The sequence below is a fragment of the Gopherus evgoodei genome, chromosome 5, assembly GCF_007399415.2.
Source record: "Gopherus evgoodei ecotype Sinaloan lineage chromosome 5, rGopEvg1_v1.p, whole genome shotgun sequence".
Classification (NCBI taxonomy): Eukaryota; Metazoa; Chordata; order Testudines; family Testudinidae; genus Gopherus; species Gopherus evgoodei.
Window position 1 is genome coordinate 85,572,588 of NC_044326.1, and position 24,522 is coordinate 85,597,109.

At 36.4% G+C, this 24,522-nt stretch overlaps 1 protein-coding gene across 1 annotated transcript in view; it reads left to right on the forward strand.

The window, feature by feature from the left end:
* Nucleotides 1–24,522, forward strand: part of LOC115652057 (lipopolysaccharide-responsive and beige-like anchor protein) — a 93,760-nt gene that overhangs the window by 56,471 nt on the left and 12,767 nt on the right. Inside the window, exons 7-9 of the mRNA XM_030563569.1 lie at nt 5,243–5,410; nt 22,063–22,164; nt 23,806–24,002. Of these exons, the coding sequence (XP_030419429.1) occupies nt 5,243–5,410; nt 22,063–22,164; nt 23,806–24,002 (467 nt within the window). The remainder of the gene's footprint in view (nt 1–5,242; nt 5,411–22,062; nt 22,165–23,805; nt 24,003–24,522) is intronic.

A 24,522-nucleotide genomic window follows, 5' to 3' on the forward strand; every position in this document is an offset into this window, starting at 1 on the left:
AAACAACAGTTGGACTGGACCCCCAGCATACTTTGGAGGTGGAGCATTCGTCATTATGCAATTTAATATATGACTACTAGTGTAAATGAGAAGTTTACTGTATGTTGGTTGACGTCAATCCTTTACAGAGAACCTTCAGTTTAACAGTTCAGTCCTACGTTTTTAAACGTTCTTTAAGTTTAATGAAAGTCAGAAACATGGTTTTAAAGAGATCTTTAGAGAAAATAACTAGGTATGGTAAATATTCCACACAATTTCTTGCCTTACATTCAAAATATATTGACTAATGTGTTCTTAATTTTTTCATTTTTGAAAAGTGAGCGCGTTTACTTTTAAGTCTAGCTGACTTCAGTGTCATGATGAGAAACTAATATTATTTTGAGAACTTATTTCCAAATGGCTTGTTAATTAAGTCGTTGCAACTGTATTTAAGTCATAATCAGAGATTACTAGTTAACTTAATTCTGACATAACTGATTCTGATATGATTAAAAGCAAATTACTTATACTTGCCAAGAAAGTTGTAAAACACCAGAAAGCTTTTATCTGTATTTCTTCAATGTGTTAATGTCCAGCACACAAACAAAATCTGGCTGTAGTTTAATTTAAATAAATTCAGTTACAGGGGTTTTTTAAATATTAAAACCAAAGTATAGCAGTCAAATACCTTTTCTGAGCTTGGCGGAGCAGCAAGGGAAAAAGATGTGATCAGTAATGTATAATGGCAAGCTATCACAAGTGTTGAATTCAATTATATTTTAGCACTTAAACAAAAAAAGAACCTTTTTCTTATTAGATTTCAGGGGGGTTTGTAACAGGAAATACTTTTAACATAAATCATGCTTTCTGGTTACAGCTAGTACAGCAGAGGCACAATAAAACTTTCCTCCAGTGGTGGGAATTATTTTCAGACAGTCTTTTAGATGCAGTAGTGCCGAGGCTTGAGTCTGAATTTTTTTATTTGTAGCACAGCTGTCAAATAAAACATTAACTAGAAAATTTGTTCTGTCAAAAAAAGGATATCCTAGTGCATATGGTAATATTTGAAATTGCTGTGTGGAGAGGAGGATTGGTATTAAGGGAAATAAAAAAAAAGTTGAACTCTTATGAGATTCAGTAAGTAATTTAACAAAGATAAAAAGAAGCAGCGAATTTCTGTTTTGATGGTTCAGTATATTGAGTGAAGCTTAACCCCATGACAATAATGTAGTAAAACTTGTAGGGCAGTGCAAACATAAGAGCAACTGTCAAACAAGTAAGTCTTGAAGAATGTTTGTTTTCTATAACAGAAACTAAAAACATAGAATATCGGGGTGGGGGGGGAATCTATTAAACTCATAGCTCTTTAAGAATAAACTTATTGTTTCAAAAATATAAATCACCCCAAGTAGTTGAATTACTGAGGGGATATAACTGGAAAATAGATGGCATAATTTAATCACAACAAAATTTAAAACAAATAATTGATAAATAAATAGAAGGTTCAGGAAAAGCTGTCTATTCTATGAGATTAAATATATTGCCTGAGATAAAGTTGTATGCTCTGAAAGTTTTTCACTGCTGCCTTCCAAGCTCTGCAGATCAATAGCTTTTGCTGGCTAAAATGATTGACTATCCAGCAATTTGGCTGAGACAAATACCTGACCTGCGAACCTAGTGAAGAACCCTCAGCACATGGGTAACTTCTGATGTCGCAGCACATTTAGAACCAAAAGACAGTTTTAAATGGTATAATAAAACATAATCTGGACTGGAGTCACCACGTTATAGGAAAATTTTTGCTGCTTGGATAAAAAGTATAACCTGCTGTGAGCCTGCAACAGTGTTATGTCCCACTATCACATTCAGTCACTTTTCAACCTCATGAAGGAATAATTTTTCATTATAAACATCAATTCCCCATTCATATATCCATTGTATAACTTTGCCTCCTTGATGGAATCATACATGTTGGAGATAGAAAGATGTATTAGATCAGAGCTTTTCCTTCTTAAAACAAGATTGTTTCCTATAGAAAGTAAACTTTCTAGTGCTTTGTCTATTCTACAGTAGTTTTAAAAGTCTCAAGTTGACAGGGTTTCCTCCCACCACAGTCCATGGGAGATTTTTCGAGCCAAATGCATCTTGCTGGCAATTTTTTGATAGCTTAAATTTTCCTTTTCTTAATTTCATCCCATTACCTCACCCCTATATACCACACTATATATATATCCCAGGGGTCGGCAACCTCTGGCACGTGGCTCACCAGGGTAAGTACCCTGGTGGGCCGAGCCAGTTTGTTTACCTGCCGCGTCGGCAGGTTTGGCGGACTGCAGCTCCCACTGGCCGTGGTTCACTATCCAAGGCCAATGGGGTGGCGGGAAGCTGTGGCCAGCACATCCCTCGCCCGCGCCACTTCCCGGCACCCCCATTGGCCTGGGACGGCGAACTGCAACCAGTGGGAGCCGTGGTCCGCCGAACCTGCCAATGTGGCAGGTAAACAAACAGGCCCAACCCGCCAGGGTGCTTACCCTGGCAAGCCGTGTGCCAGAGGTTACCGACCCCTGATATATCCCGAGGTGTTTATATATATATCCCTCCCTCACAGGTGTTTGCACCCTTCTGATTTTTTTGTTAGGTTTTCTCCACTGTAGTTATTGCTTCCTACCTTAAATTTTTTATTATAAATCTGTCCTTCCAGCCCTTTTTTCTGAACTCTCTCTCTCTCTCTAGTGTGTCATTATTTTTGTTTTAATTTTTTTGTGCAAAACTGAATGCAATAATCCAGGTGCAGTCACAGCAGAAACAGTATAGGTAAGAACTATGAACTGTTATCTTCCACCTGCATGACTTAATCTTTTATTTATGCAGTCCTAAATTGTACACTCTCTCTCTTTCTTCTCCTCTCCCTTCCTCTCCCCAACACTTTATCATGGTACAAAGTCATGTCTCCCCCTACTATCATCCCTAGGTCAATTCAGTGTTGCAGCTTCCCACATTTCTCCTTGTATTGATATATTATGTTTCAGGATAGTTTTGTTTTTTTAACTCCCAATTTATCATCATTTGTAATTTTAATTAATATCCAGTTTCTGCTTGATCATTAGTTTTTCTACATTATCATTGATGAGGGTATTAAATATATCCCATCTCTATATGGTCTGCTATTAACAGGTTCCAGTAGCCCCAGCAAGGTGGATGCTGGTGCCTACACCCTCACTTTAAGGAGCTTTTTCTCTTACTCAATCTCCCTCCCTCTGTGTGGAGGTCTTCAGAGGGCCATTGTAGTTGGCCTTATAAGTGTTCGCTCACACATACAAACCGAACCCACATGAACATACACATACGCACACTTATGAAAATGTGGCCGTTAAGTTAAGGTTAAAAAGTAATAAGCATATTCATATTTTTAAAGTGTCCATCCCTAATGCAGGTTCGGTGAATTTTTTAATTGAGAGAGGAAAATTAAAACCAGACGAATTGAAACTTCAAAACACCACGTGGCCGTTTATTAACAGGGAGAAAATCACAACTTGGGCTGGGGAGGAGAAGCAATCTATTTACATTCCTTAACAAGGAACCAAATAATTCAAAATTATTTTCTCTTTAAAAATCAAGGTAAATACACCAAATTAAACGAACTGTGCGCACATTAACCAAATATTATAAAATACACCAACAATAGCTATTAATACAACAATTCAACTTTTCATATGCTATATACACACACTTTATACCGAATAACAACAGTATACAGTTCTGCAGAAGAGACTAAGCAAAGCACAGAGTATTCACAGAAAATTAGAAAGCAAGTACCGTATTCCAGGCGCAGCTGACCAGCAGTACAGACACCAGAAGCATACCGAATCCGTAATCCATGGAAGATAACTTTGAAAAATAAATGTCACGTCCCGAGCCGGCTATATCCGGAATAGACCCCTGGCTGAAGGGTTGATCAGGTCCTTCAGTCAGTATGTGGATACTCCTGCAGATTTTGGCGCGAGGCATGGTTTTATTCAAAGGCTCTTTTATACTTGTCAAAATCTGATTGATCCCTAGCTCCTTCACCTTCCAGGCTCCAAGCTGGCGCCCTCTACGTAGATAGAATCTGCACATGGCACACTAGAAGCTACTAGAAGCTGCACCCAGCACACTAGCATTATTTTGCACACAACCCTAGTCTGACCGTTTGAACTGAACTACGATTGGTCAGATTGGATCCCTTTGCTCACGGCACGCTGGTGTTATGGACACAGCACTAGCCTGACCCCTAGGTGACCAGGCAAAAAGAGCGGGAAACTGCACACGGCACTTTAATGTTGCACACCCACACCTTAAGATTGCACACAGCACCATGGTGTTGCACACGGTACCAGTGTGATCTTTAGATGACCGACAATTGGCCATACAGACACCATGTTAGAACAGAGCCCTTAGGGCTGCGACATAAAGATCCATTAATTGCACATTTTTCACTGTCTAAGTAAAGTTGAGTTTATCTAGATTTTCCTTTCATGTTCATTTTTACATATCTATTGATGGCTTGAATACTTACACAACAGAGAGAAACTTTGCTTGTCAGGTATGTCTTTTGAGCTTTTATGGGCATTGCAAGTCTTCTCAAAGGTAAGAAAGCTGGTAGAAATGGTTGGCTAGTATATTAAATGTGATGGAGGAACTAAAGCAGAAGTTCAATTTTATACAGATTTTCTGAATTGTATGCATTTTTTGTAATTAAATAAATGCTCAAAGAGCTGATTGTTTTATTTTCCATGTCATATTCTCAATTCCCTATGTCCTAACTGTTCTGGAGCCTCTATGCACTGTCATCAGATATACATTTTTAACTGCTACCTTCACCAGTAAACTGCATTAAAATAAATTTCGTCATTGCACATTTATGTTATTGTGTTTCTTTATTCTGTATATTTAAACTCATGACTGCAACATGAGTTTAAATATATAGAATAATGAAACATACTGGCTTGGCAGGATTTAGAGTAAGATACAAATATTCGATTCTTATTCACTCTATGCCTTATATAGACTGCTGCATTCTTAAATAGTTTCCATCCCATCAGGATATAAAAAATTGACACACGAATTTGTCTTTCACAACCAACAGCAATTGAAGTTTTGTATCTAGACTTTCTTTTATGAACATTGCTCATGAAAGTACCACTAACACATATTGTAATATGTTTAGTAAAGTCTACAAAAAATCATTAACAGGATGTTTTAAACTTAGATTTATATGTTTCAGGTAAACTAATACAAGTAGTGTTTGGGCACTGGGATGTTGTCACCTGTCTTGCCCGCTCTGAATCCTACATTGGAGGAAATTGTTACATTCTCTCAGGATCACGTGATGCAACACTGTTGCTCTGGTACTGGAATGGTAAAACCAATAGCATTGGTGATAACTCAAGTGGTAAGTAAAACCTATATTATGCGTAAACTGCATGTGACATGAGATAACAGTCATTACAGAAGTACTCAGTGCTTTTCGTAAAACTAAAATCAAAGTACAAAGTTTTTAGTATTTATATGGAAGTTTAAACAATGCTTGCTTTGACCACATAAATATATTGTGGAGCTACAATACTGGCTCCTTACAATTAGTTTGTGAGATACTTAACATTACAAGTACAATTTTGCCTCTCATCTTTTTGACTTGATATTTTGCAGGCTTTACTGTTAGATCTGCAGAGAATTATTTTTTTTAAATAGATCAACTGGACATTCAGTTTTGAAATGTTTTTTTTTTTAAATAAACACTTCAACATTACCCATTCAGTGAAGATTGTTCTTTATAAGTTCTTGTATAATAAGTTCAAAAATACACATACATGTGTAGATTCAGACACCTTTACTCCCACTGAGTAGTATCTTACCTTCCAATCAAAATACTCATGGAGTTAGCTACTAGTTAGTGGGGGTAAGGATGTCAAATCTGATACACAATGACTTGTGCAAAATAATAATAATGATAATTACTTGGGGTCCTCAAAAGATAATAGGCTTAAGACACCTAGGTGGTTTTTTGTTTGTTTGTTTGGTTGGTTTGTTTGTTTTTTTTCTCATAGATTCTAGGGTCAGAAGGGACCAATGTGATCATCTAGTCTGACCCCCTGCACAAAGCAGGCCACAAATTTTTAATTATTAGGTGTCAAAAAAAAGACTTTTTTCTATCTAGTATGATTTATACTTGTTCAAATGGAAACAGGGCCGGCTCTAGGCCACAGCATGCCAAGCACGTGCTTGGGGAGGCACGCTGCGGGGGGCGCTCTGCTGGGTGCTGGGAGGGCGGCAGGCAGCTCCGGTGGACCTGCCACAGGCGTGGCTGCGTGCTTGGGGCGGCGAAATTGCTAGAGCCAGCCCTGCATGGAAACAATACACAATTGGTTCTAAATCATCAATCTGAAGTATAATTAAATAAGAATCACATGTCTTTTTTCAGTTATTTGCAAGATTTGTGGTTCAACTAACAAATCTAGAACTATTTTTTCCCCTCTAAGATTGGTTGATTTTGGAATTATTTACTCTCAGTATTTGACTTTCTGAGAGCTCAGTGATGTATCTGAGTGTTTGTGAAATAAGTTCATAAAGTCCACAAACTGCTTAGATTGTGGCCCAGGTAGATTACAAAATCTGCAGGCATAGCATGAATAGGCTACCAACGTATTTTAAATAGGTTGATTCAAGGAACAGAAAAGCTTCATGGATGCACCCAGCATAGTTTTATAAGTTCCTTAAAATAAATAGCTTTGGTTGAAGGAGGACAGAATCTTTGTGGGCACAATATGCATAGATTGCAATCTGATGGTCAGGGAAACGGCAAACACTGCACTGTTCTTGCAGTACTTATAAATTTAGGAAACCCCAAATAGTCTTGTTCAAGGACCTTAAAAGTTTTACAGGCCCATCAGGTAGAACTTTAAATTCTAGGAAGCAAAACAGTCCTCTTCAGAAAACACTTTAGTAATTTACTGCTTTGAAGCATTCAAGATTTGCAAGAGTTGCCTTCTATGTTTACAGGATCAACAAGTGCAGCCCATTCTTTACAGATCTGCAACCCTATCCTGTGGAATTTATGAACTCTATGCTAATTACTTTGCTTCAATGCACACAGGTCTTGCCTACAGTGTTTTCAAGATCTTCAGGCTGTAGGCTCCATTCTGATAATTACAAACCACTTACTACAGTAGGACTTAGCACCTCTAACGGCCAGTCTATGTCCTTGGATTTTGTAAATCCATTAGATATTTCTTTTAATGTTAAGTACATTCTCAGAGTTCCTTATTCCAGGATTTGTAACGTTTACTTGCTACTCCAGTAAACTGATAGACTTCATGCATTTAAAGGCTCAGTGTTTAGAAACTTAGAAGAGAAGCTGATGTAGATAGCAATCTTCATGACCTATTCCTTTTAGGGTATGTCTACATCTACAATTTTGCAGCGCTGGTTGTTACAGCTGTATTAGTACAGCTGTATAGGGCCAGCGCTGCAGAGTGGCCACACTTACAGCAACCAGCGCTGCAAGTGGTGTTAGATGTGGCCACACTGCAGCGCTGTTGGGCGGCTTCAAGGGGGGTTCGGGGAAGGCGAGAGCAAACCGGGAAAGGAGACCAGCTTCGCCGCGGTTTGCTCTCGCGTTCCCCGAACCCCCCTGCAAACCGCAGGGAAGGAGACCTGCTTGCACGGAGGTTCGGGGAACGCGAGAGCAAACCGGGGAAGGAGACCAGCTTCCCCGTGGTTTGCTCTCGCGTTCCCTGAACCCCCCTGCAAACCGCAGAGAAGGAGACCTGCTTGCACGGGGGTTCGGGGAACGCGAGAGCAAACTGGGAAAGGAGACCAGCTTCGCCGCGGTTTGCTCTCCGTTCCCCGAACCCCCCTGCAAACCGGGGAAGGAGACCTGCTTGATTACCAGACGCTTCCTCAGGTATGCTGGGATACCTGCTTATTCCACGGAGGTCAAGAAAAGCGCTGGTAAGTGTCTACACTTGATTACCAGCGCTGGATCACCAGCGCTGGATCCTCTACACCCGAGACAAAACGGGAGTACGGCCAGCGCTGCAAACAGGGAGTTGCAGCGCTGTTGATGCCCTGCAGATGTGTACACCTCCTAAGTTGCAGCGCTGTAACCCCCTCACCAGCGCTGCAACTTTGTGATGTAGACAAGCCCTTAGTGTTCACAAACCTCATAATCTTGGAAAATAGTTAATTTTAGGACTGAGCATTTACAAGGTCTGCAGGTAAACTGGAAGTGTGTTTACTCACCTGAGGTATTTCTTGTAAATTACAATAAGCTCCTGAGGATCCAACTCCTATTTAGGGCATAAGGCCTCTGCTTACCCTTGACCTTAGTCACAAATCAATTCTCAGAGCTGATTTCCAATAAGGGGCTAAGCAGGATTCTCTGAGCAGGATTCGATGATTCCCCAAAATTCTCAGACACTCCTAGATTACTCTGTGAGATTAGTGCTTGTCTCTTCTCCATCCCAGCTATGTCTAAAAGGGCCAGATGGGTGAGGAATAGGGAGACAATTGGCACCCCCCCTAGATCAAATTAACTATAAAATGTACTACATGGCAGGCAGGTATAGAATAAAACTAATCTATATCTTGCTACAGTGCTACCCAGTGTTACACCTGAGAATCGCCTGTTTCATTCAATAGAGTTTACACGGATGTAACTGAGGGCAGAATTTGACCCTATGCAAATAACATTTGAAAAAGATGTCTACTATAGTGCTGTCAAATGTTGCAAAGAATGAAGTTAAAAACTGTGTATATAGACATTTATGCTGTGCTCATCATTGTGGTATCTATTCCACTGATGTAGCCAGAATTGATTTAAACTTTCATGTGGCCTCTTAAAAATGAAAAAACCTAAATCAAATTTCAGGAAAAAAGTTTGTGCAGCTGAAACAACACCCTCCACATCTGTTAAGATAGAATTAAGACTCAATATCCCTTAAAGATGTAATTACGGATGTATACTGAAACATGAAAACAACAAAAAGTGTATCCATTTCAAATTGTAATTGCTTGAAGGCAAAAAAGGAAGAAATTATCAGAAAATTCCAATCCATCCTTGCTTCCAGTGAGATGGATGTAGATGAAAAATGCCTTGTTCTGTACAAGACCTTGTGGCTCACATGCCCATCCAGGGATGACCGGAGCAAGCAGCCCTGATGCATATCTAAACCAAATGAGTGTGGGCCAACAGGAAAGTCAGAGGATCAGCCTTAATTAATTCTGGTGGTGGGGAAGGTTTCCTCAATTTCACCTCTCCCAACCACATTGCTATCCACTTTATCAAGAACCATCTCATGGTGTGTCTTCCTTTCCCTGCCAGTCCTGTCAAAGCTCCACCTGATAGGTGGGCATAATAGCTGCTAGATATTTCTGTTTGACACCTTGATTGATTGGTCCTTCAGCCTTCATATAGATTGCGCTGATCACAACTTGTCTTCCGTTCTTCTTATATCCTGGCCTTCCGTCTCCATGTGCAGCCATGTCTTTTCACGATAAAATCGTCCCGTCTTTTTGGAGGTTGGCCGAGTGGTGATTTCCAACAACAATAATTTCTATTTAGACTTGATAATGGTTATTTCTTAATATTTATATTGTAGTTGTGCCTGGAAGCCCTATCAGCAATTGGAGCCCCTTGTTGCTAGGCCTTATACAATGAAAAGATAGCACCAACGAGCTTACAATATAGTGGTCTAAATTCACTGTAGGTGTAACTTTATTGACTTCCGTGTCTAGTCAAAACCATCTATAAGGGAAACTCAAAAGACGTGTTTCTGTCCAGTTCTGATTTTATCAGAAATGTGAGAACTCCAGCCTGGTCACTGAAAGAAAAGAGCAACAAGTATATGACTGTCTATTTTTTTGTGTCAGAGATTTATAGACACTGATCCTGTAAGTGACTCTGCACAGGCAAACACCTGCATGGTTATGGAGCACCACTGAAGTTAGTGGGTTCCACCCACATAGTCACATGCAGGATTGGTGCTATGCATATTAATCGTTTCATCTGTTATTCCTTGGTCTTTTGTATTGAAAGCTTCTGATCTGTTACCACAAAGTAGTTTTTAATAATATAAATTGATGTATGATTTTGACAATACTTCCATCATATAATTTTACATTTTTTATCAATGGCATTTTTCTAGTATTTAAAATGTAAATGTATTTATTTATTGTGAATTCAATCTTAATAACAGCTACACACCAAAGGGCACTCAAGGGGCCCCCTTTACACACCATAGTATTAAAAGTTGCAACAACAATCATCTGAAACAGCAGCACTGCTTCCCTTCCTCCCCACTAACCTACTCCTCCTCTAACTGCCTCTCAGTGGGCCAATATGACTTAATTCTTCCTTCACACATTCCCACCAGATAGCAACTACATCAGCCCTCCACCAGTGACATTTCACCTAAGTTGCTTGATTTTGTTTCATTACTTCAGGAAGCATTGAGCTCTGGCTGCCTTTGTTAATGTTTTAAAATAGTACTTAACCCAAGGTGACAAGCCATTATGCTTGTGGCATAGTTAATAAATAAATGTTCCATTTGATTATTTATATCAAAATATTTATAAAGAATAATTTTCCATCAGTAACTGCTCAGCCATAAATCTACGGTATGGGAAAATTCTTCATCTTTTTGTTTTACAGAAGAAATGTGTTACCAAAATAAATATTATTTAAACTTATTTATATATTTTCTTTTTTAAATGTTATGTTAAGTCCTGTTCCCGTGTCTGCTTGTTTTGGCTGAATCATCAACTATCTTTCTTTCTTTCTTTCTTGTACTAAAGTTGTTATATATGGGAATATACAGCAATTTGAGAGACATTGGTGAAGATGGATGGATGTTAGTCTGAAACTGTATTTACTTAGGTTTTTTAATGCAAAATTTTGCCTAGCTGTCATATTCCCTATGTTAGTGCTGAAAAAGGTTACTGTATAAAACTTAATTTGAACTAATCACTGATGAAATGTATTATACTCCTACATTATGAATGAAGTACTATAGGAAAAGAGCATAGACAATTGTCAACAACTTAAGTCATTGGGAAAAGACGACAAGTAACAATATACAGAGGTCTGCAGTTTATTCAGCCTCTTTATTTGTAGGTAATTCAATAAAAATTTAATAAATTAGCCTTTCTTGCTGACTAGTTAATAAACAGCAAAAAAATAAAAATAAAAATGAGTTGGATGGGAATTGGATTTTCTGTTTCATGGGAAATTCTGCAAGTTCACTTTTTTTTTCTGCTCTACATGGAATGAAAACATTTTTAAAAAATATTTCTGGCAAATCTGGCAAATTTAAAAAAATTTAAAAATTTCCCAAGTAAATCAGAACATTTCATTACAATAAAATAAAAAATGTTTCATTCTGATTTTGACATTTTTTAAATAGATATATTTTTATAATCTCAAATAAGACATTTGAAAATTAGAAGTCATTTGTACAAGTGCTTTGTGTCAGGCTATTTTTTAAATGAAATTTTGTCAAAATTGACATGCTTCTGCTAGCTGTCTTGCTTTTGATGAATTGGCATCTTCTAATGGAAAAATTTCCAGCAAGCACTAAAAATGACTAATAGTGGAAACAAATCTGAAGTAACTATTGCATCTTTTAGGAAAGTCCTGAGACTTATCATATTCTCTTGAGTAATTAGTAGATGTGTGACAGAAACAACTGTCGCTTGCGGCAAAGTTAAGGGGAGGAAAAGACAAGTTATTTACTTATGTGAGGTTAGCTTTCAATGTATTTAGAGACTCTTATCTAAAAACAAGAAAACATTTGTGAACATCATTTAAACTTTTTGGAAAAAGGCCAGTGGTGATATTGATACCATATAGCCATTGCAGTCAGGGCTCTCGTTTTGTTTTTTTGTTGTTGTTGTTTTTACACAAGCTGCTAATAGTAAATAGCTATGCAGGTGTTTTTAAAAATTACACCTCATATGGGTGAAATTCATTCTGACATACAGGGCCAGCCTAAGGCCTTCTACACCACTTTAGCCTGGTCTTGAGGCTGTGTGGGGTGGCACTGGATGTAGTGATGTTGCAAAGATGCTGGTGAACTGCAGAAAGGGGAGGATGGGGGTGGGGTTTCTGTGCACGTTAGCGCAGAGTGTGACAGTTGAAGTGCATCAAAAGAAGGGATGACAGGATTCATTTACAAATGGTGTGCAAAGATTACACCAAATACTGCTCCAACTTGTACACTGGAGTGGCAGCAGCCATGGTGTTGGGAGAGGTTGGTTACAGCCCACACCCAGTCTTAGATTGGGGGATTGCCTGTTACCTTTATAATTCTTCCATCCACCATATTCTTAACTCACACAGAGACCAATTAAGGTAGAGAAGTGAATTTCACCCTCTGTGCCTTGAACAGTTGTAATTTCTGCATTATAAGTATTCTGTCTGAGGTTCCATATGTTCCAGTTAGGTATAGAGTGTGAATTTTATTGCCTTATTTATTTAATGTGCTTATAAAAAAAAGTTTGTATTGTTGAACTCTCAACAGAGGGCTTTTCTGTCATACTATGCAGCCCTCTTGTAGATGGAGAGAATCTTCTACTGTTGCTTTCAAATTTCCTGTGGATATATTTACAATTATTTTGAAGCTTTCTTATTGTAAAAGACATGAAAGCATGTCTACTTTGGAAATTTGATTTGCTTTAATAAAATTAAAGGTTTGCTCACAGAAACATCCAATAGTAATGAAATATATAAAGTTGGTAGCTATATTGCTGCCACTAAACTAACATTTTGTATCCTATGAATTATTGGATCAGTCTTCTATACATATGTGAATAAAGCAAACTACATTACCTCTTTTAATGTTATAACGTAAAGTTTGAAAAGGTTACTCTGTATGATCATCAATACACAGCAAAGCATTCAGTGAATAGTTTTGTATCGTAACGTAGTGCCCTTTTAAAACTACAGTTTTCTGAGGCACATTAGAGAAATAAACTCGAGCTCTTTTTCATTGTGACTGGTTGTTGTAGCAATATTGCAGGCTATAACGTTGGAGGTTTAATATTTAAACCAGACAAATGGATTTAACCAAGAGTTTATGTGAACAGTACAACTGCAGCTAATGTGCACAAGCATCATATGGTCTCCTATTCAGATTTACATTTTTAAACAATTTTAAACATGGAAAGGCCATCCTGTCTGAAGTTATGTATCTTACTATGTACTTTTTATTTTATTAATTATTGTGCTTAGCATGGTACAAAGATTTTCTGTCACTACTATTATAAGTACTCTTCAGTCTGGAAATTAAAGCCGATTAAATGTTTCATTCAAATAATTTAAAAAATTTAGGTATGGCTGGTTTTGCTGATGATTAAAATCCAGAAATATCACATTAATACCCTGCTTTTGATTAAAATATAGCATTGTAGATCATTTCTTTGCAGTCAGACACCCTAATCTCATAGGCCCCAATCCTGCAAAGACTTACACCCATGCATAATTTTATACACTGTATATTTCTTGATTTAAGGCAAATCATATTTCTATAATTTGAAGTCAGTGGAACTGCTCACCGTGTGTAAAATTAAGCATGCACCTAAGTCTCTGCAGTTTTGAGAACTATGGCCATTATAAAAAATATATCCAATTTTAAAAGTCTTTTTGCAACATAAATATTTATTTTGGAATTGTAGCTATAATTGTAAGAACAGGGCTCTTTAAAAACTATTTTATAATGTAGCTACACTGTTTCTCTTTACTAAAAAGTCATTGTGTACTATGATTTTTTTTAGTCTGTCAACTCATGTTATCCATGGTATGTTTAGTGTCAGTCACTGTGGTATCTAGGCACCCATAAATCATCAACCACATCAGTAATGCAAAACCTGCTATTGATTTTATTAATGTGTGCCCATGTAGAAAATTATAATATCTCCAAATATTTTAAATTAGTTTAGAATGATTGTAGTTGATATCTCCAAGGAGGACTTACGCTATGTTCCTTCTGTTAAGAAAACCTAGTGTTGCTGTGAGAGAAGTAGAGTAAGTACCATGATGAGAATTAAAAACAGTGTCTGTGTACCTTTATATATTTGATATATGCAATCCCATGTATTTTATAAAAGTACATAAATTTACTTTGACACACACGGAATGATTTGTATTATTTCTTTTAAAAAACCCAACCAGTATTATTTTAGCACTGTTTCAATGCAGCCATTAGTAAATACTCTTTGTCTCTCAAAAATGGCTGGGCAAAGTAGCCTTTTACTGTATATAACCAAGCATTCTGCACTGCCATCTGCTGGGACTGATGTGAAAATGATGTGGGGACTCATCCTCCACAAAATACTACTGCTTAAAATATTAAATACACACACACACTTCGACAAATTTGCTGTGAAACTCGTGGATTTTATTTGTAATATAATTTGTCTCATTCTAATAAGAAGGCACAAACTGCATGTAATGTTGTACAACTTGAAACCGGAGTATGTTGGTAGTGTTTTAATTGTAATTGTAAGAAAAATGGAATATTTTCTTCTTTTTTACTAGAATGTTAGCAAGTTCAATAATAATTTTTTCTGTATTTGGAATTCAAGCTCAGGAGTGTGTGTTTCACAGAAAAGAAAGAGCAACAGGGTACATAAAAGTAACTACAAAATAATATATTTAAGGGACAGTAACCACTTAAATTTCTATCTGACATTTAGAGTCTGTTCCTGCATTCCTAGGTCACCCCCAATCCCATTGAAGTTTAAGAAACAGGCCTTGATCATAGGCCTATTAGAACTGCAGGGGTAGACCCCACCCCCCGCCACACACACACACTTCTCCAAAGCACCATTGAAGTTGGTGGGGTTTTGCAGAGGCACAGAATGACCTCCAGAATGGGACCCTAGATTATACTGCTTGTAAGGGTGCAGGGGTATTGAGGGTGATTTTAAAATGTCGTGCATGGAGGTCTAACTTCGATTAGGGCCCTGTTCTAAGCACTACATAAACACAGTAAATGACAGCCTCTGCCCCAAATAACTTTGTCATAAAGACAAGACATAATAGATGAAAGAACCTTGTGATGTTGTATGTCTAGTAACTCCATTCAAACCTATAATATTTTATAAATACTAAATTTTATAATTTTGTGTTTATATAATGCCAATAAAGTATTAGTCTCTCTACGGAGTCTCTAAAGAACCTGCAATCCTAATAGTCGCTGTTTCAGAAATCATTTTCAAATGCAGCAGGTTCTTTTTTAAATTTTGCAGACTAAAAATATGTCCTCCAGTATTAAGTACTGCATCTGTAATATAATTATTTCCAACTGGCTAGTAGAGATTCATGTTTTCTTCTTGAATCAAATTGGTGGTGGTATATTTTGGTACCTGTAATGTTTTAGGCACTATACAAACACAAACAAAGGCATTGTCTTTTTCCTGAAGGGAAAAATTTAGAGAGAAGGTTTTTGATGCTGGTATGTTGGCAGTATCCAGCTTCAGGTGTCAATAAATTATATACATGAAATTCTCCAGACTGATCAGGATGTTTAGTGCTCCATGATGTAACACAGGCCTTCAGGTTCCAGGCAAAACAATGCTATATTTACAACTTGTAACTAATAATAGATTGGTGGTAAAAGGAATTGTATTCATATGGTAAATGAATACAACCTTAATGTGCACCATATGCATGGTGTTGTACTAATGTACTGATGTACTAATATATCACATTTATTTAAATTGTTTGATTACTGAGAAAAATGACTATATTAAATTCTAAGGCTGTACCACGTAGATATGAGAGTAGAGTAAAACAGAAGAAGTAATGATTTATGGTCTAGAATTGATACTTTGAGTATCTTCAAAACCAGACTTTAGTGCTATAAAAAAAGTGTTTGGTAAGTACTATACTTTAGGCTCAGCTAGGAAACATTTCAAAGCGTTTCTGGAATTAATTTCTGTAACACAGGAATTGCAGGATGTAAATTCACTATGGTACACACAAGAACACTTTGTATAGTCAGAATTATATACATTAGGAGCTCCACTTAGCTGGAAGACTAAATTTGTGGAAAAATACTGTTTGCTTTTTAAAAGAAGAAACACAACTGTTTTTTTTAAGGCCTGATCATTCATTGGTGGTGGTGGTTTTGTTTTTCTTAAAATGCTACAACATTCCTAGTCATTGCAATATGAAAGGTCTCAAAACATGTATCTAATACTATATATAAAACAAGTTGTTTTAAAATTAATTAGCAATATGATCTTGATTGTAAATAGGCACAGTATATGCTCTCATTATTTAATACTGTTGTTGGGAAGTATATTTTAAAAGGTTTTAAATGATTTTAAAGTTTTCTTAATTGGAATAAAATTTTACTTCTAATAAGCAGAAAATAGTAAAAACAGCAGAAACTGATAGATTTAAAGTGAGCCAAACCATGAAACCAAAGCCATGAAATTGTTCATCTGAGATTATTTTTTGATTAAGAGAGAAACTCAAAAGTATTTGTTTTGTGATGGATTTGATCTTTAGGTATAACACCACAAAGAATACTGCTAAAAATAGACACATGTTAGCACCTTGTCCTACCATTGCTATAATTTTTATTGAAATAGTTGCTTTATAATGGTCCTAATAATTTTCCTTTTTGGATGGATACTTTATACTTGGTCTCAGCTGGAAGGTGGTGAATATATCTATAAGGTGCACTGAAAATCTGTATCTAGTTTTATGGTTTAAAAAAATGTGCTCCTGAATTCTTCAGACTATGTTTTAAAATTCAAAGCTGGTATTACAGTAACAACTTAATTAACTGGGTATGGAACATATGTTAAAATATTATGTACAGTGGGGGCATGAATAGTGGCACTGAGAGGAGTTCATATTCAGTGGGAGGAGTAAGAGACTTCCCAGGACTTTCAACTGACAAACTCTGAATGAGGGGGAAGAAGTTCCAGAAGACATCACATTGCATATAGGGTGAGAATTGTGAGGCATGGGAGTCCAGACTTTGTGCGTGTAAAGTCTGAATTATAATATTCCATTGATACAGGTTGTAATTTTTTTTTTGCTCTTTATATTGTGCCATTTTAGAGATAGAAGGAACCCTATCCTGAAGAGAGTGTGTCTAAACACAAGAAAATCATTCAAATTCATGTTTCTAATTAACCACTCTGAAGGGAGATGAACACAAAAATGTTACATACTAGTAGCATCTGCTTACTCAGTACTCCATGTCAGTCAAATGTTTGCATGGGGTAACTAAGGGATGGAATGAAATAAGCCCTCTCGGTATCCTCAGTGGTAATAAGCTTATTAGTAATCTAGAGCCACATGATAAAGTAAATTTATGTTTAGCACTTTACTAGCCACAGTTGGAAATATTACTAGCATCAATTGCATTTAAATTTCTGGATTTTGTTTCAGGTTTCAAATGTGAGTTTACTCAAAGAAATTGTTTCCTTTGGGCAAACTATAGACTTCTAAGAAACACATGCAAAGACAAAACTAGCCTCTAGATTTAAGGTTGTGCATACTGTGAGATTATAAAAAGTTTGAACAGATGGCATGCAACAGTAGAAGGAAAAAAAGATTGGACTTGGGAGTAAAAACTCCTATGTCTCTAAAGTGGAGAATGACATAAAGGCACAATTCTTATGTACCTTGTAACTAAAGAATAGTATAAAAATTGTGTGTTTAAAAAGAAATCAGCCTTCGGACTAAAATTGCAGTGATACTTTCATAACATATGTATAGCTCGTCATTCAGTAAGATCTGTTGTACATGAAAGAACTAGTCTCATTTGTGTAGCAGTGAAATTTTTTCATTATATTGGCAGCCACTGGGCAGAATTCCATGAATATAGTATTTGTGTAGATATTTAACAGGAATCAGTTTGAGGCAAATAAACTCTGAAATATGTTGTAAAACTAACGTGGAAGTCTAATGGCATATTGGAGTCCTTGAGGTTGTTTTGCTTATTTACGTTTGGATGGAATATGGCTTGTGCTCATAGTTCCTGGATTTTATAATTAGGGTTTTACAGTTATGTAACCTTATTTTAAAGGTTTTATTATTTTTGTCAGTTTTTATTAGAAACACTAATTATTAAAATTGTGAAATTTGTAAAAAGTGTTTGGTTTTGCCTATCCTTATGGGAAAGCACTCAGTTATTTTAGCAAGCAGTAAGTAAAAAGATAGTTGGGTTAATTGATGTTTCATTTAATTAGAATTTTATATTAAGACATAAAATTGCATAATTAATTTGCACTTAAAAAAGTGCCCTACAGCCTCTACAATCATGGAATCATAACTTGAGAATTACTGTTCATCTGTCAGTGACTTATCATAATTAACTGCCTTCACAGACTGGAATATGAAAGGAGCCATAGTCAAAATACTTACATTTTAATAAGTTGCATAATGTTCTCTTATCAAGTGGTAGCTTTAGGAAAGGGCATGTCACATTTTAATATGGGATATGTTTTTGCTTCTAGATTGAGTACAGGTTAGAGGGAAATGTTCAGAGTTCGCTGTATTTGTCAATTATTTCAGTCAGTCGTAACATAGCAAGCGGTTAAACAAGGAATTCGCTTCTGGATTTAAGATGTCATGATTCTGTTTTGTTTAACAACACCAAGCCTGGAAAACTAGGAGGAGGAAATCCCAGAAACACTAAACAGTTATTCGTTAGCTGTAAGGAGTGACTTCTTCTGGATGTTGTAAAACTAGAAGAAAGTTTTGACTTTGTTATAATTTCACTATTCCTTTAAATGTAGTTTCCAAGCATCTAGCACTCTTTCAGTGAAATATTGCACACAGGATATCATGTGGTGTTCTTTTATCATCTGAAGTTTGAGTTTTATGATTTAAAGTGTACTTTAGTCACTTAAGCAAGAGTGATATTTTATGCAATTTTCTATGGGAAAACAACTTTGCAGCAATTATTTATTGTAATGCAAGAGAGTTCTCTGACATAATTTGAATAGTTACTGTAAAGGTAAAAGATCCTTCTTATTTTTGGGAAAAGAGTTTTATATATATTATGATTTTAATAAGTCGTAGCTACATTTGTTACAATGTGAATGTGCCATTAAGATTTCTACACCATTCAAATTTAAGTAGTGCTCCAACAGTGGTATTGGTTAAGGATGTTATTATATACTATGCTGAGAAAAGCACATCTGTAAGACTGCTGTGTCTTGGTTATTAATGCCAGGATTTGGGCTATCTTTAATCTCATTTGACTTGTTCATCTTCCTTAAGGATCTCCATAAAGATGCCTGAGTATTCTTTTCACCCCTTAGTTAGGGTTTGCCTCAGTGGTCGTAAACCTGCTTAAGGGACAAAGACTCTTTTTTCCTTTGAAGTCATTTCCACAGCTTTTCAAAGGGGTCTAGAATCTGGTTTCCTTAAAATAATTTAGAAAAGTTTGAAGAGGTGCCCCTTAAACCAGTGACAAAATAAAATTTTCTCTGCATTATTGAAAACCATGACAATCTTCTGAAGCAGTAACAGTTTAAAAGCTTTTAAAGAAATCTGTTCTGCTCAACAATCAGCTTTTAAATGACCCATTATTTGGAAATCAGTGTCTTAAAAACCCCTAAATAGTTAACATTTTTATAAAAGGAGCCAGCCTGACTTTTCACAGGAATCTTGTTTTTCAGTAGTGAGAGAAATAGCCTAACTGGAGGTTTCTTTGTAAATTTACTTTTCTGATTGTTGCTCTCTTTCTTTTAATTGATGTGTGATTATTTAATACTAAAGCCATTTGGTAAACAGTTGGAAGAATGGATTTGAGAAACGCTGCTTATAATCTAGGTAATATGGGTTTATATTCTAGTTTATATAATATATTAATATAATATTACTAAATTAAAAACAACGTAAGTATTATAGATAGAATTTTTACTGTGTACTATGATAAACATGTGTAATCAGTCCATGTTGTGTTGTAGGAGAAGCCTGAATCCTAGATACTATTGGGATAGGTACTGTGGAAATGCGTAACATTTAATTCATAGAAACAACAATAATACCACTACTACAAGCATTTAAAGTAAGCATGTTGTAGCAGTTGGGTTTTTGCTTCAATCCTCTAATAACTGCATTTAAAATAGTTCCTTAAATGTCCTTTTGAACTCAAACAGCGTAAACCCATTAACACCGAGTCGGTGCTGCTCATTTCAAACTCCCATGATTTCAGTGTTTAAACTATTGTTTTATGAAAATATTTAATAACTTAATTAAAGTAATTTTTGATGATCTGTGCAGTTTTGTGTTAAATGCAAGTTCTGAAGATAGTGGTAAATAATAACTATTATTGACTATTTAATGTTGCTAATGTGTGCATCTCAATTAAAAAGTACCGCAAACCAGGAGCTGTGCAAAACTGCCTTACATTTCATTTGGGGACAAAAGGACAGAGCATTGGATCTAAAAAGTAGAATTTGATACTGAGTAATGAGGCTGTTACAGTAGATTCCAGTGTAACCATTAAAGTTTATAGAACTTTTTTCAATTTGTTTGTGCAAAGTCATGGATTGTCTTCATTGTTTCATTCACTTTTAAAAGGGCTTCTTCTATGTTTAGGTGAGGAAAGTTCAGTATAGCCATCTTTCTGTGAAATCAGTCAGCTGAGAAGTACCTACTGATCATAAGTCTATCCCTTATGCTTTTAATTTTTTTTCTGAACTGTCTGCCATGCTTCCTGAATTTGAGTGTGTTTTGCCAAACTCCATATGAAACAAAAGCTGTAGCATTTCATGGTTATGTATTTGGGGATTAGGGATCACTTACTAAGCTGCTCCAAAATATGTATGCGTGCGTGTGTGCGTATACATACACACACACATATATATACATACTTTGGAGCTGCTTTGTGTGTGTGTGTATATATATATATATATATATATATATATATATATAATAAATAAAATATTGTCCTGATTTATTAAGAAAAAATACTGTTTACTTTACAAAAATTGTATGTTACAATAATATAAATTATGTATTGTAGCTGTAATTGCAGAATCAATCATGTTTTGAATAGGGTCGTAGATTATGACCTTTTTAAAAAGACCGTTTGAACATGACAGCTACATGGACATTCTGGGAATTGTTGCAAAAAGTCAGAGTTAAAACACACACTGGTGAGAGCAAGTAAAGTCTCTTTAACTTTACTTTCACATGTCCAGTCCTGCATCCATGCTGCACAGAGAAAACTCATTGTGCCTGTGAAAACATTTTTTTTTTGCAGGGTCTGTTTTAACAATCTGAGTGTCTTATTACAAATTATGCAGACGCTACTTTGTAGAGTGCAGTATAAGTGAATGGACACATTAATTAGATTGTGCTTACTAATATTCATTTTTTAAAAAAATTTTGCTTCAAAACTTTTTGAATCATGCTATCTAAACAACAAATGTGCTGCTTTATCCTTGCTGGAATCACTTGACACTATTAACCTTTTTCTATGTCTTTGCAAATCCATGTACTATTTTTTAAACTCAAAATAATATTTGATTTTTACCATCATCTTTCTCTATTGCCCTAAAAAAACAACAAGGAGTCTGGTGGCACCTTAAAGACTAACATATTTATTTGGGAGTAAGCTTTCTGGGTAAAAAACCCACTTCTTCAGGGGCATCTGACTTCAGGGGCTTCAACCTGGACATCATAAATGTTCCCCCTTGTTACTTATCATAATGACACACTTATTTCCGGAATATTTATTGATGTAGTGATCTTTGTCCACTGAGAGGTAGTAGAATCCTTTATGTTCAAACTAGTTGTTGTCTATATAGAGGTGTGTTGTGTGTCTCTTCATTAATAAATGGCCAGGTTGAATTTCTGAAAGGCTGTGCTACTAGTGTACTGTTGATCAGCAGTATGGAAGAAGTCATTCTCAAGTGTAACTGAAAGAGTATAGTCCATACCATGCGTATCTGTTCTCGGAAGTGTAAACTCCAAGGGTAAAGAAAATATATATCTGAATTACCTTAAACACTGCTTTTAGAGATGAATCATAACTGAGGATTCCTTTTTTTCTTGTTTCCTTGAAGGTGATTTTGCCACTCCCCGAGCTGTCTTGACAGGACATGACTATGAGATTGTTTGTGCTACGGTTTGTGCTGAACTTGGTCTGGTAATAAGTGGTGCTAAAGGTAAAAGTATTTCTGTTATCTTTTCAAAACTATATTTTGGTCATAAAGTTATTGTCCTAGTTTAAAGATGAATATAGTCTAGGATGATGGAGATCATTTTAATTATGATTGATTCATATAAAAAAAACCTTGTTTTAATTGGCACAGGTTTTCCTTTTAAGTCAATTTGAAAAACATCTTTTGCCCATAACACGTTAAAATTGAAGCCCATTCATGTGTATCTGTAGAAGTCCAGCACAGACAGCTTTCCCATGCTGGTCTTCCAGTTACCTTGTTTTTGTTTATTCAGACTAACTACCTTTAATTGTTCGACAATACAGAGTGAACTATCCTCTATGTATTCCTGGCTCTCTGCTGAGACTATCAAGAATGCAATGTAATTATGTGCTTTGTTTTTGTTGTGGATAACTCCCCAGTGGCAACAGCAATGATTTTTGTTGTTGTTGTTTAAAGATATATTTGCATTCCCAACTAAAATTTGCAGTGGTTAGGTTCAGCTTCTCTGAGCCCGTCTACAAGGCCCCTACTTTAAATCTTTCTTAAAGACCCATTTCTGCTGTGCTGCTTACAGTGAATTGTGTTCACTTGTACATAAATTGCCTGTAGTTGTCCCTCATCCCTACCTTTGTCTATTTAGCTGTCCTCCTTGGAAGCTCCTTGGAACAGAGACCTTCCTTCTTCAGTGTTTCAAAAGTTCCTATTATAGGCTGCATTTTCAAAGTTTGGCACTCAAAACTGCGCATACTTTTTACACAAGGGAATACCTGATGTGTGTATACTAATAAAGGTTTTGTCCATATTCATTACTAATGAAGAATGTAGCTAATTGTATATGGGTACACATCTGATTTGTGAATGCGTATCAGGAATTTGTGCACCTCAGTTAGGTGCTGGAATTGTAAGCATGCAAATAAGTGCATCTTACTGTGAAAATCTAAAGAGGCTAATGAGATTGGTGCAACCACGCTGCTGTAAACTCTCTAGTGGAGCTGCTCTAAACTGACAGGAGAGAGCTCTCCCTTTGGGCTGGTCTACACTGGGGGGGAGGGGTGTCGATCTAAGACACACAACTTCAGCTACGCGAATATGTATCTTAGTTCGACTTACCTGGTCATCCTTACAGTGGCAAGTCGACCGCCGTGGCTCCCCTGTCGACTCCGCTTACTCCTCTTGCCGAGATGGAGTACAGGCGTCAATTCGGGGAGCAATTTATCGCGTCTAGATGAGACGCGATAAATTGATCCCTGATAGATCTATTACTACCTACTGGTCCGACGAGTAGTGTAGACGTGGCCTTTGACTTAATTAAGCCACCCCCAATGAGTGGTGGCAGCTATGTCAGTGAGAGAAGCTCTGTCCACATAACTGTCCACACCAGCGCTTAGGTTATAATGACATAAGTGGTAGTATGGACATTGCCTTAAAGTAGGTGATTGCTTTAATTAGCCTAATGCAACTCTAGACTTTTAGGAGATGAGACTACCAATGTGAAGAACTTTAGTATTACAGGGTTGTACCTTAAATTTTCCATTTATAACACATTTTTAGTTAATTCAATAAAAGCCATTACTCGTTGTCCTTTAATGTCTTTGGATGGATTTGATATGAAAATAAACAGTGCTTTTATTTCTGTTTCATCAGAAGGGCCATGTCTCATACATTCTATGAATGGAGACCTACTGAGGACATTAGAAGGTCCTGAAAACTGCTTGAGACCAAAACTTATCCAGGCTTCAAGAGAGGGCCATTGTATCATATACTATGAAAATGGCCTTTTCTGTGTATTCAGTGTGAATGGGAAACTTCAGGCCACTATGGAAACGGATGACAAAATAAGGGTGAGTGTGGAGAAATATATTCTAAGTGTTACATATGTCAATATTTAAAATAAACTTAGGAGAATTCTGAGATTTTGGAATTGCTCAGGGTTTCTTTCCATGCAAATGGTGACTGAAATCTGTGCAATTTTACTAATGACTGCTAAATTTAGAAGGGCTCCAAAAAGTATGTATTTGGGGGATCAAACATTGCTCATGGAATCATCTTTAACTTTACAGTGACTCTGCCTAGGTAGCCAGCAATATATTGTGGGGTTTTTCCCTCTGAATAAAAGGACATACAAATAATATCTGGTGTGCAGACACAGGAGAATTCAAGATATTACATTTTTGTCAGCCTCTAAAGAGTCAAGATGACCAGTCACTCCAGCAGCAGGAGGGCTGCTGTGTGTCATTAGCCCTGTCCATATTCCTGCATCTCAGTTGAAATATTATTCAAAGGCTGAGTTTCAAGAAGGCTTTTTGCTAATATGCAAAATTGTTGGTTCAAAAATGTTCATAAAATGTGATATGGACAGAA